The 12521-nt window shown below is 46.2% G+C and overlaps 1 protein-coding gene across 2 annotated transcripts in view; it reads left to right on the forward strand.

The window, feature by feature from the left end:
• Window positions 1-1664: 1664 nt before the first annotated feature.
• SREBF2 (sterol regulatory element binding transcription factor 2) overlaps window positions 1665-12521 on the forward strand; it is a 39769-nt gene continuing 28912 nt past the window's right edge. The window contains exons 1-3 of one of the 2 annotated variants that reach the window (XM_073327219.1): window positions 1665-1896; window positions 9416-9799; window positions 10926-11107. In XM_073327219.1, the coding sequence (XP_073183320.1) occupies window positions 1815-1896; window positions 9416-9799; window positions 10926-11107 (648 nt within the window). In that variant the 5' untranslated portion in view covers window positions 1665-1814. The remainder of the gene's footprint in view (window positions 1897-9415; window positions 9800-10925; window positions 11108-12521) is intronic. The other variant, XM_073327220.1, reaches the window with a different exon arrangement.

The raw sequence follows: 12521 nt of genomic DNA on the forward strand, positions 1-12521 counted from the left end.
GGGAGGCCCGTGTGGAATGCATCATGACCAGGTGAGGCACAGGCAGCTGCATGACACTGGTTTAACCTTAACCGGGTAGGGGGCCTAATCTTCTTCTTCTTCTACTCTAGTGAAACTCCAATGTACTATTGCCAGCCCCAGACATTCAAGATCATGAGTCAGGTCTCAAAAAATTACAGAGATTGGCTTTAAAATCATGAGAATTAAAAAAATAATAATTAAAATTGACTTCTGGTTTCTGAGTCTTTAGGAGCACTCAGGCACAGGCGCCAGCTTCCTCATTTCCCCCAGTGGTTGCTAGATCTTTGCTCTGCCCCAGGCCCCGCCCGACTCCACCTCTAACCCCAAGGCCCCACCCCTGCCTCCCCCACCTTTTCCTGCCCCCGCTCCATCCCCTCCCCTCCAGCGTCTCCTGCACCCCACTGTTCGGGAGGCAGGGGAGGAGCTGATTGGCCGCCGGTGGGTGCTGAGCACCCGCTATTTTTCCCCATAGGTTCTCCAGCCCGAGTACCCATGGAGTCAGCATCTATGCACTCAAGTCACATTTGCAATATTTTCTCTGCTACCAGGAGGGCTATAAACTTACCCTTTTTATATGAAAGCTGAAATTCTCACAATCACTTGCCTCCAGGATCTGGGGCAGTAAGTAAAACACCAAATATTACAAGATTCATAATAAAAATCGAGTAAATGGGCAACAAGACGACCTCTGACTGCACTGGAATTATTCTTCGTTTCGGGTAGTTTTCACTGCAGCATTAACTTGGGTGATTGGCACCCGAATTAGCCTAGCCTGGGCAAGAGCAGCCATGCTGAAAAACCATAGCCAAGCTATTGTGTCTTTACTGGTGCTGCACTGTGGTACCTCTTGCCAGGAGGGCATGTTACTGGGCCAAAATTACCCTGTTGGCATTATATTGCGGGCCTGACTTGAGATTTTTGAATGCTTCAGATTGACAATACATCTGTGCCTCTCGCCTGCCTTGCCATTCCCCCGTCCCTCGCCCACCCCTTCACCTTCCCCATCCCTCGCCCTCACCACACCCGCGCCCCCCCTCGCCATCACCACACCCGCTGTGCCCCGTCCCTCTCCCACTCCCTCCCCCCCCCCGTCACCACACCAGCTGCCCCCCACCGTCACCACACCCACTGTTCCCCCTCCCTCACCACACCCACTGCCCACCCCCCTCGTCACCACACCCGCTGCCCACCTCCCCCTCCCTGTCACCACACCCCCAGTCCCCCCACCGTCACCACACCCACTGTTCCCCCTCCCTCACCACACCCACTGTTCCCCCTCCCCCTCCCCCTCCCTGTCACCACACCCACTGTTCCCCTTCCCTCACCACACCCGCTGCCCACCTCCCCCTCCCTGTCACCACACCTCCAGCCCCCCCACCGTCACCACACCCACTGTTCCCCCTCCCTCACCACACCCGCTACCCTCCAGGCCGCTTCACCCTTGTCCCAGATTCGTCCTGTCTCTTTAAATCCTACTTCGGACTAATAACTAATCAGCGTTCTGTCCCCGCCCCCTCATGAATATTCCACCTGGAAAGGAGGCAGGGCTCGGCCCCGTATGCTAATCGCAGCTGCTGATCGCTGACGTGCAATCACACCACGAGCCGCCTCGCCCGCTGATTGGCCGGAGGAGACCTGGTCTCATTGACAACAAACCGAGGAAGCGCGCGGCCCCGGCGCCTGGCACGCAGGTGGGGGCGGGGCTGGCCCAAGATGGAGGCGGCAGCGGCGGGTGCTGGGAACCTGGGCTGAGGCGGTGCCCGGGCGGGGGCGGGCTCGTGCGCGGAGCCGGGATGGAGACCCGCGAGCTGGGTATGGAAGCCATGGAGACCCTGACGGAGCTGGGGGACGAGCTCACGCTGGGAGACATCGACGGTGAGAGCGGGGAGTCCGCAGGGCAGGGAGCCCGGGCTGTGCCCGCCCCTCTCGGGAGGGGGGTGTCTGGAGGTGGTGCGCACGCTGCATAAATCACCTGTGGAACTCCTTGCCAGGGGATGTTGTGGAGGCCAAAAGTGTAAGGGGGTTAAAAGGAAGAACTAGATAAGTTCATGAAGGATAGGTCCATCAAGGGCTATTAGGCAGGGATGTAACCCCATGCATTGGGGGACCCTAAACCTCTGATTGCCAGAAGCTGGGACTGGATAACAGGGGTTGATCACTCCATAATTGCCTTGTTCTCTGTGTCTCTTGGTGCTCTGGTACCGGCCACTGTCAGAAGACCGGCTACTGGGCTAGATGGATCATTGGTCTGACCCAGCATGCTATCTCTTATGTTCTTATGTGGTAGGTGTATGGGGGGGGCACTGACATATGCCAGGGCTCTGCCCACCTCCCTGGGGGGTACACCAAGGGGCACTACCATGTGTGTGGAGAGAGGTACTGATGTGTAACTGGGCTGTGGTTGCTTCTGGTGGTGGCCTCAGCATGTGTGATTTCAAGTTTTGCCCACTCGTTTCTAAGGTATGTAGTGGGTGTATGGCCAGCTTGTGCCCCCCCCCCCCGCCCTTTCTCTGATGGGGAGAGTGATGTGTGTGGCAGCTTAAGCCTGTGTCTTTCTCCACAGAGTAGCTGGCAGGGGAATGAAATGTGTGGGGTTCACTAACGCACATGTGGCCATTCTGTGGCCATCCACTCTGGGATGTGTAGCATAGGTGTGACGTACATGTGGCAAGCCTGTGATCACCTGCACAGTATCTAGTGGGGCAAAATCATTCAGTAGACTTGCAGGGTGTGTGGTAAAACTTGCTCCTTTAGATATGTCACGTCCTCTTATCATATGTATATGATGTACATTGTGAGGCCACCCCTGCAGTCCTGGATACATGTGCCTGCCTAGACAACATTTATGTACCCGCCTAGGAGTGTCTGCCTGTTATAGATATGAGTCATGTGTGGTGAAACTGTCCCCATCCCACCCCCAGGCAGGCATGCAATGTGTGTGTCCTATTCATTGGTCTTCCCATGATGTGCCTGCAGCAACCTGTGTGCCTCCATGTGAAACAGTGCCGACATGAAGAACAGGAGGACTTGTGGCACCTTAGAGACTAACCAATTTATTTGAACATTAGCTTTCGTGAGCTACAGCTCAGCTAGCATGGTAGCTGCACCCTAGAAACCTGCTTTCCGTTAGTGTCAGGGGACTTCCTTAGGGGATAGAGGTGTGCCTGCTTGCTTTCTTCCTGTATCCCTACTGACTACCTTGTTGTGTTATGGGTGTGTAGAATGTCTCTCAGAGCAGCATGTATACCAGTCTGTCAGTTTAAGTCACTTATTTAAGAGTTTACAATGTGGAACTCTGTATCTAAAAATGCTTCTACTTTGATGTGTGGGAGCAGTCCTGTCACTTGATGAACAATCTTGTTTAACTTGTACCCGCTGTTCTTTTAAATGTTTTTCAAGGGATTGACTCACTGTGGGTGGTGTTTAGATACCCGGGTGGTGAGTGTGGTATAGGAACCTATATGGAACATATTAGAATAGTGCCCTTTCGTTCTGGGACAGGTGCTCTGTCCCAGGTCTAGTAGGTCCTGTCCCTTTTTTCTAGTTCTTGTTTTTAGCTTCTTGCCAGTACTACCCAGCAGTAATAGGGATTACAAATATCTTTCTTAGAATCAAAGAAATTAGAGATGGAAGAGCCCAATTAAATCACATCTTTTCTCCCAGCACCACCCTTGCTGAAGTCAAGGCTTGGCTGTTTCCAACAGCATATTCCCCAGGGCTTTTTCAAAGTCAGTTTCAAATGACTCAAGTGATTTGGCTTCCACTAGTTGCTATGAGAGGTTATTCTACAGATCATGTACCTTACTGTTAGAAAAGTTTTCCCTTTGTTCAGTTTCATCTTGTTGCTCCTTGTTACATCTCTTTGGATCACTCTAAACATTTCTACCTCTTCCTTACTGTTTATACTCTTCATGTTTTTAGAGAACTCAGATGGTGGGGCAGTGCTGGAGAGGATGGGAATCTACTTTCCAGCAACCTGGGGCAACCAAAAAGCTTCAACAAATGAGCTACTTACTTACTGCTTGACAGACAGCTCTTGTTGATTCCCCAGGGGCTGAAAATGAAAACTGACCTGCAAAAGACAGTGGAGATTTGCCAACTTGGCCTGATATTGGGCTAACTGCCTTTCCTTGCTTTGCTCACCAGTTGTGCCCTTGGGTGCATGGGGCTGAGGCAGTGGGTGTCTAATGGGTGCAACACAGGATTGAGTCAGATGTCCTTGAGTAATAACTGCAACTAATTTGCAGTGTAGCCTTGGGCAAATCAGTTGTTGTTTCTCTCTGCTTCCCAGTCTGTAAAATGAGGGTCATATTCTTATCTTACAAGATTGTGGTAAGGCTTAATTACAGTAATTAATGGTTATGATGTACACTGAAGATTGAAGAGGAGTACTTGTGGCACCTTAGAGACTAACCAATTTATTTGAGCATAAGCTTTCGTGAGCTACAGCTCACTTCATCGGATGCATACGTGGAAACTGCAGCAGACTTTATATATACACAGAGAATATGAAACAATACCTCCTCCCACCCCACTGTCCTGCTGGTAATAGCTTATCTAAAGTGATCATCAGGTGGGCCATTTCCAGCACAAATCCAGGTTTTCTCACCCTCCACCCCCCCACACAAATTCACTCTCCTGCTGGTGATAGCCCATCCAAAGTGACAAGTGACTGTGTCCACATATCTATTCAGGGGACACCATCACAGGGCCTAATAACATCAGCCACACTATCAGAGGCTCGTTCACCTGCACATCCACCAATGTGATATATGCCGTCATGTGCCAGCAATGCCCCTCTGCCATGTACATTGGTCAAACTGGACAGTCTCTACGTAAAAGAATAAATGGACACAAATCAGATGTCAAGAATTATAACATTCATAAACCAGTCGGAGAACACTTCAATCTCTCTGGTCACGCAATCACAGACATAAACTGTCTAAACATAAACATAAACATACTAAACTGGGAGGAGTGGTAGATACGCTGGAGGGGAGGGATAGGATACAGAAGGACCTAGACCAATTGGAAGATTGGGCCAAAAGGAATCTGATGAGGTTCAATAAGGATAAGTGCAGGGTCCTGCACTTAGGACGGAAGAACCCAATGCACAGCTACAGACTAGGGACCGAATGGCTAGGCAGCAGTTCTGCAGAAAAGGACCTAGGGGTGACAGTGGACGAGAAGCTGGATATGAGTCAGCAGTGTGCCCTTGTTGCCAAGAAGGCCAATGGCATTTTGGGATGTATAAGTAGGGGCATAGCGAGCAGATCGAGGGACGTGATCGTTCCCCTCTATTCGACATTGGTGAGGCCACTTCTGGAGTACTGTGTCCAGTTTTGGGCCCCACACTTCAAGAAGGATGTGGATAAATTGGAGAGAGTCCAGCGAAGGGCAACAAAAATGATTAGGGGACTGGAACACATGAGTTATGAGGAGAGGCTGAGGGAGCTGGGATTGTTTAGCCTGCAGAAGAGAAGAATGAGGGGGGATTTGATAGCTGCTTTCAACTACCTGAAAGGGGGTTCCAAAGAGGATGGCTCTAGACTGTTCTCAATGGTAGCAGATGACAGAACAAGGAGTAATGGTCTCAAGTTGCAGTGGGGGAGGTTTAGATTGGATATTAGGAAAAACTTTTTCACTAAGAGGGTGGTGAAACACTGGAATGCGTTACCTAGGGAGGTGGTAGAATCTCCTTCCTTAGAGGTTTTTAAGGTCAGGCTTGACAAAGCCCTGGCTGGGATGATTTAACTGGGAATTGGTCCTGCTTTGAGCGGGGGGTTGGACTAGATGACCTTCTGGGGTCCCTTCCAACCCTGATATTCTATGATTCTATGATTCTATAAAGGTCGCTATCTTAAAACAAAAAAACTTCAAATCCAGACTCCAGCGAGAAACTGCTGAATTGGAATTCATTTGCAAATTGGATACTATTAATTTAGGCTTAAATAGAGACTGGGAGTGGCTAAGTCATTATGCAAGGTAGCCTGTGTCCTCTTGTTTTTTCCTACCCCCCCCCCCCGATGTTCTGGTTTAACTTGGATTTAAACTTGGAGAGTGGTCAGTTTGGATGAGCTATTACCAGCAGGAGAGTGAGTTTGTGTGTGTATGGGGGTGGGGGGGATGTGAGAAAACCTGGATTTGTGCAGGAAATAGCCCAACTTGATTGTCATGCACATTGTGTAGAGAGTTGTCACTTTGGATGGGCTATCACCAGCAGGAGAGTGAATTTGTGTGGGGGGGGCGGAGGGTGAGAAAACCTGGATTTGTGCTGGAAATGGCCCACCTGATGATCACTTTAGATAAGCTATTACCAGCAGGACAGTGGGGTGGGAGGAGGTATTGTTTCATATTCTCTGTGTATATATAAAGTCTGCTGCAGTTTCCACGGTATGCATCCGATGAAGTGAGCTGTAGCTCACGAAAGCTTATGCTCAAATAAATTGGTTAGTCTCTAAGGTGCCACAAGTACTCCTTTTCTTTTTGCGAATACAGACTAACATGGCTGTTACTCTGAAAACTGAAGATTGAGTTACTCCATGCGAGTATAAATAAATAATGCTCTCCCTGAGGAGCTGCATGGGATGCTACTTACAGCTTGGACACTGAGGCAAGAGGCAAATTCTAATCAGTCTGCAGTCAGTGTTCTGGTTGCACTCATGTTTATGTTCAGTTCAAAGCAAAGGAGAAGCTTATCAGGGAGGGAAGGGAAGCCCAGGAGCCTTTCTTCCTTCAACAAATTGTAGTTCTGTGTGCCTAGCCACTGATTTCCACCAGCTCAGTGGTTTGACTTTCTTTAAAACTTGGCAGCAAAGGTGATGTTTAATGTTAATTTTTTGTATTTAATAGAAATGATTTGAATAGATTATTTAAAATTAAATTTGAAATTGACTGATATATTTTTAAAAATAAACCTGTATTTATTTAATTAAAAAAACAAAATTCTGGTCACCATCCAAGGAGGAGAGAGAAACATAATTCAAGTGTTGGACTAGTTCTTTGCATTTGTTTAATTGGTAAAGAGCTCAGCTTCTTTACTGATGTGATTGTGGTATTAAATCATAGGTGGACTCAATGTCACAACATTTTGTTGACATTTTATTGGTACAGGGTTGCCTAGAACTGTGTTCTGCAGTAACTTGTCTTGTTCCTCTTTAGTGGTTCACTCCTTTCAAACACTTAAGGGCATATATAATCTTTGCAAAATAAGAGGTTCATCATTTAATTGCTAGCTGTTGGCAGCCTTCCATATTCCTGAAATCTTATTTTCTGGCTTATGCGGTTTGCGTGGTTATTTTGCAGGTTTCCTCTCTCCTTCTTTGCTTTGGCAATTAAGTTTTAGGAGGGAGCGTTGTCATCTGGCTGTGTGTTTCTTACAATTCTTTGTATTTTATTCTCCTTATTGTACTACTACTAGCAAAGCTATATAGTTTTTGGAAAATGTTTTTGTTCCATATGCAGCCAAATTTCCTGAAATTCATCCTTTGGGGTTTTTTTGTTTTTGACTTTTTGGTCAAATTCACTTTAGGCAGCACTTGGTTACTGATAAAAGTGGGATTTGACTTGTGATGAAGCAATATATTTGTAAACAAAAAACTCCTAAGATTCCAAGTCAGTAACTTCAGAAATTGTGAATAAATGCTCTTTAATACAAAACAGTTGAAAATCAGCTCCTAAATAGGAACTACCATGCCGGAACAAAACCTTGTCCAATTTAGACCTCTTTCCTGCCTCCAATAATAGCCGCTGATGGATTTTTCAGAGGAAACTGAAAAGCCTTGTTGTGTAAGACTACAGTGATAAGCATGGTGGGTATTTTATTCCTGACCCCAGCTGGTCATCAGTTTGACAGCTTATGAGGATAAATATCTTTTGTCATTTTATCCATGTTAGCACCAATGTAGATGTTATCCTTATTTACAAATGTTTAATTTTCTTGACATTTTCCTACATCCTTCAATAGTATTTTGTGACAGGTTCATTGTACGCTACATAAAAACGTATGTCCTTCATTCATTTGGCCAAAACCACAGTTAGTTTGATAAGTCTTTTGCCCCATCTGGTAGCTGTTTCCCTCAGATAGCTGATGTGCAGATGAAAAGTAAATTATTGGACCTCTTGTAGCCGAAGTAACATCAACTTATTCTTGATGTATAACTAGGCTGGGGGAATCCGTTTGGGTCTCCCAGACTTGACAGTTTTTTTTCTTTAAAATAGTTTATCCTCACTCTTGGGGATTTATCCCATCAATTTACTGATATGCCCATTGGGTAGAAGTGAGACAGATTAATATGGTAAAAAGCATAGAGGATGCAAAGGTGCTGGATAATATTTACTTTTCTGCCATGGAGGCTGTGAAAATTAATTAGTTAATATGTATGTGGCATTTTGGAGGAGTGAAGTCCTATATAAATGCAGAGTATTAAGAGCTCTTCTGCTGTGTCTGTACAAACTGAGCCAACATCTTATGAAGAGCTCTCTTTTCCCCTACACCCCTACCTAGCCACCAAGGCAGCCTTATGGACTTGTTGCACTCTGCAGGATAAAATGTAAGGATCTCTAGGTTAGATCCTTTTAGGGAGCAGTGATGCTTTCATTTCTAATGTCTTTTTCTTTGTTTCCATTGTTAATGGATCAATGCTTGCATTAGATTTAATGATTGCTGTAGAACTCTAGCCTGTTTAGAAGGGATATGTATTGCAGGAGATCATGAGGCATGTTTATTTTTAAAATAAACACCTTTTAAAAAAAAAATCTAAGAACTAAATGTGGGCATTGCTTCCTCTCACCAAAGCCCTGTAGGATGATGGTTCCGCTATGTTTTTGTCTTTCCCTTAGGTTTAAACTTTAACTTAAGCCTAATTCTTGTTCAAATTTCCCCACTTCTGAGGTGCTTATTTATTCCCTTACGCTCCCCTAAAAGCTTGGTGGGAGAGTAACTGTTGTGTGGCGCTCTGCAATTGTTTTGTTCCTATATCACATCTGATTGCCTCAGAAGGCTGCTGTGTTAAAATGTGGGTTTTTGTAATGTCTGCGCTCATTTTGGAGATGGCTTTATTAATTCTTATTGGCGTGGGAGTTGCGGAACAGGCTGCAGTCAGACTCCGCATGGGTAGGTGCTGTTGCAGACTCTTCTTATGCAGCTCTTCTGCGTCTCACTCCTGACTGTAGCAACCTCCTCCCCACCACTGTTCTAGATGTGACCCCTTGCTGTCTGCAAATACTACTGTGTGTTTGTGTCATGTAGCCTCTCCTATTGCAGTTCTGGATCACCCTGAACCTCTGTCCCCTCCCTCCCACGCTCACATAAGCTTCTGAACCTGACCTAATGATGGTGGAGTAATGGAGCAGTATGAGGATAGCACTTAAAATGTTTTCTTATTCTTTTCAGAGATGCTGCAGTTTGTCAGCAACCAGGTCGGGGAGTTTCCGGATCTGTTTTCAGAGCAGTTATGTGGCACCTTCCAGAGCAGTGGTGAAGGTAGCGCTGGTGGAACCTTGGACCATCCACTGCAGAGCTCATACAGCCAGGCACAGCTGCAGTCCTTCCCATCCACCGCTGCCTCTCCCCAACTCCAGCCTGTGCAAGTCAAAGTGCCCCAGGCAGCAGCACCTGCCCCTCAGCGATCTGCACCCCTCCTTCAGCCTCGTCCCCAGCTCCAGCCCCAGCTCCAACAGCAGACTGTGATGATTACTCCAACTTTCAGCTCTGCTCCCCAGACCAGGTTCATTCAGCAACCGCTAATATACCAGAATGCAGCCACGAGTTTTCAAGGTAGTGCCTGGGGGCTCAAAACACTGTATTTTTTATTTTGTAGTCATGAAAAAGAGCTACCTTTCAAAGAAAACTTAGGCATGATGGCTCTAGAGGATGCTGTTTGCCCAGTAATTCTAATTTATGACCTGGTCTTTGGGAAATCACTTGTATTGCATGAAGAGTTTCAATCTAAATGAAGTGTACTTTCACTCAGATTCAATGGGCAAGACAGGAAAACTCTAGTGTATGGGTTTCTAACTCTTTTCATATGATCTACTTGTGACGCAGCTCCACTTGCTCACCTCAAACGTGGCCCCACAATCCTTTGCATTGGCTTCTTAGGGGGCTTTGTAGATGCTGCTTTAGGAATTATGTCATAGTTTACTTTTGTACTGCTCCTAGCTGTGGGAGCAAAGGATAAACCCAGGACCTGAACTCTCATTCTCTCCCGTATGGCAGTATGTTTTGCCACTAGAAGGTTGAGCTGTCTTCCCTCTGTGACTGTATCCAGGGCAATAAAATAAGGGACTAAGACGTGTGGTATGAGAGTTCAGGTACTCAGAGTAATGCTTTTGGTGAGTAGGGGCACTTCCCAGAAGGTTTAATTGGAACACATCTGACCTTAGTGCCTGGGAGCCCTAATCATGGACCAGGACCCCCCGAGCTAGGTGCTGGACAAACACAGAACAAAAAGCTCCTGCCCCGGGGGGCTAAAATAAAAATAATAATGAGCTCTCATTAAGGTCAGTCATCATAGTTCTCTATTGCATAGGCATTGGATTCTGTTTTCATTTCAGGTGCTAAGAGCTTATGCAAGGATAAGTCACGTGGAGTACTAATGGCAGCATTGTAGGGAAGGCCGGGCCAGAGACTCTGTTATAACTAAAGCGTTCAGCAGACAAAAGGGTGCCCAACCTCTTCCTCCCATGCTCTTGCCATTCAGCTGCTCCCAACTGGTCCCAGTGCATCCCAGGTTCTGTTGTGCTAGGTCCAGTGCCATTAAGGGAATTGTGTGAAAGTTCACAAGGTAATGGAGGTGCTATGAGTTACCCACTAAGCCATTTACAGACTTCTTGGGTGTCACAACCTGCAGACTGAGAGCCTCTCTGCTGTGCTATCCCTCACATCTTTTTCTCCTTTTCAGTGCTTCAGCCTCAAGTTCAGAGCCTGGTGACGTCCTCCCAAGTTCAGCCAGTGACCATCCAGCAGCAGGTGCAGACTGTGCAGGCTCAGAGGGTGTTCACGCAGGCTGCCAATGGCACCATCCAAACGCTAACCCCTGCCACAGTCCAGACAGTAGCTGCTCCTCAGGTCCAGCAAGTTCCAGTAAGTAAAAATATGGAATACACAAAGAAGGGAGTGTCTAGTGCCCTCAGCAAATGCAGTGTGGAGGGCACAATTTGCAGAACTTTAGGGATCCCCAGGATCCATCGAGGAGGATAGTGCAGGAGCAGGCTTGGTTGCTTGACTGATCCAAGGATGGGGTGTGGCGCATGGGGCTAGCTGAGGCTTAGTTGCTTGATTGGTGCTGGGCTTACTCTGGGATCCTGAGTTGTTGGGTGTGGAAAGTGATTCTAACAAATCTTTCTGTTTCAAAAAAAACAAAAAAACATCTTGCTTTATTTAACCCAGACAAAGGAGCTCCGTATTGTGAACATACCACTTGGAATATCTGTCCTGTCACATAGCACGATTAGATGTAGCACTGGGCAAACTTCACAAGGTTCTGTTTGACTAAACATCTAAAAGTCTGGCTGCATAGTTATGTTATCCTGTGTGTCTAAGTTGCTTTGGTCAGCCAAACCAGACTGGAAATCTCATGCTAGCAGTCTTTTATGGTAGATTTCTAATTCTTCCTACTTCTGGTTAGGCTGCCAATAACACATCTGCTTCTTCTATTCTTGTTAAAATTTCACCGATGCAGCTATTAGAGCCTTTTCCACTGTGGACTTCTGCTATATGGAACATCTTCCTGTATTTCTCTGCTACTTCATCTCCTATCAAATCTTTTGAAAATATACCCACAAAAGTAAAGGGATCTGTTTTCTCCCTTTGCTATTATGTGAAGTGCTTCACCGTAGGGTATACACTCTGTATGAAAGAGATTACTGAGGTTAAGCAAAACTGTATCATGCCACTTCTTGTCCCACCCAGGATCAGGAATGGTGAAACAGCTGCAAAAATGGAAAAGCAAAGAAGAATATTTAGGATGAAGGGTAACCACCCTTTACTGTTGGCTTCAATTTGAGTGAAGTTTGGGTTAACTGGTTATTTCAGCCAAATGAGGTTGTCATAAATATAAAGGGAAGGGTAAACACCTTTAAAATCCCTCCTGGCCAGAGGAAAAATCCTTTCACCTGTAAAGGGTTAAGAAGCTAGGATAACCTCGCTGGCACCTGACCAAAATGACCAATGAGGAGACAAGATACTTTCAAAATACTGGGAGGAGGGAGGAAAAACAAAGGGTCTGTGTCTGTCTGTGTGATGCTTTTGCTGGGGACAGAACAGGAATGGAGTCTTAGAATTTAGTAAGTAATCTAGCTAGATATGCGTTAGATTGATTTCTTTAAATGGCTGAGAAATTAAGCTGTGCTGAATAGAATGGATATTCCTGTCTGTGTCTTTTTGTAACTTAAGGTTTTGCCTAAGGGGATTCTTTATGTTTTGAATTTAATTACCCTGTAAGGTATTTACCATCCTGATTTTCAGAGGTGATTCTTTTTTACTTTTTACTTCTATT

This window comes from Lepidochelys kempii, chromosome 1, assembly GCF_965140265.1.
Source record: "Lepidochelys kempii isolate rLepKem1 chromosome 1, rLepKem1.hap2, whole genome shotgun sequence".
Classification (NCBI taxonomy): domain Eukaryota; kingdom Metazoa; phylum Chordata; order Testudines; family Cheloniidae; genus Lepidochelys; species Lepidochelys kempii.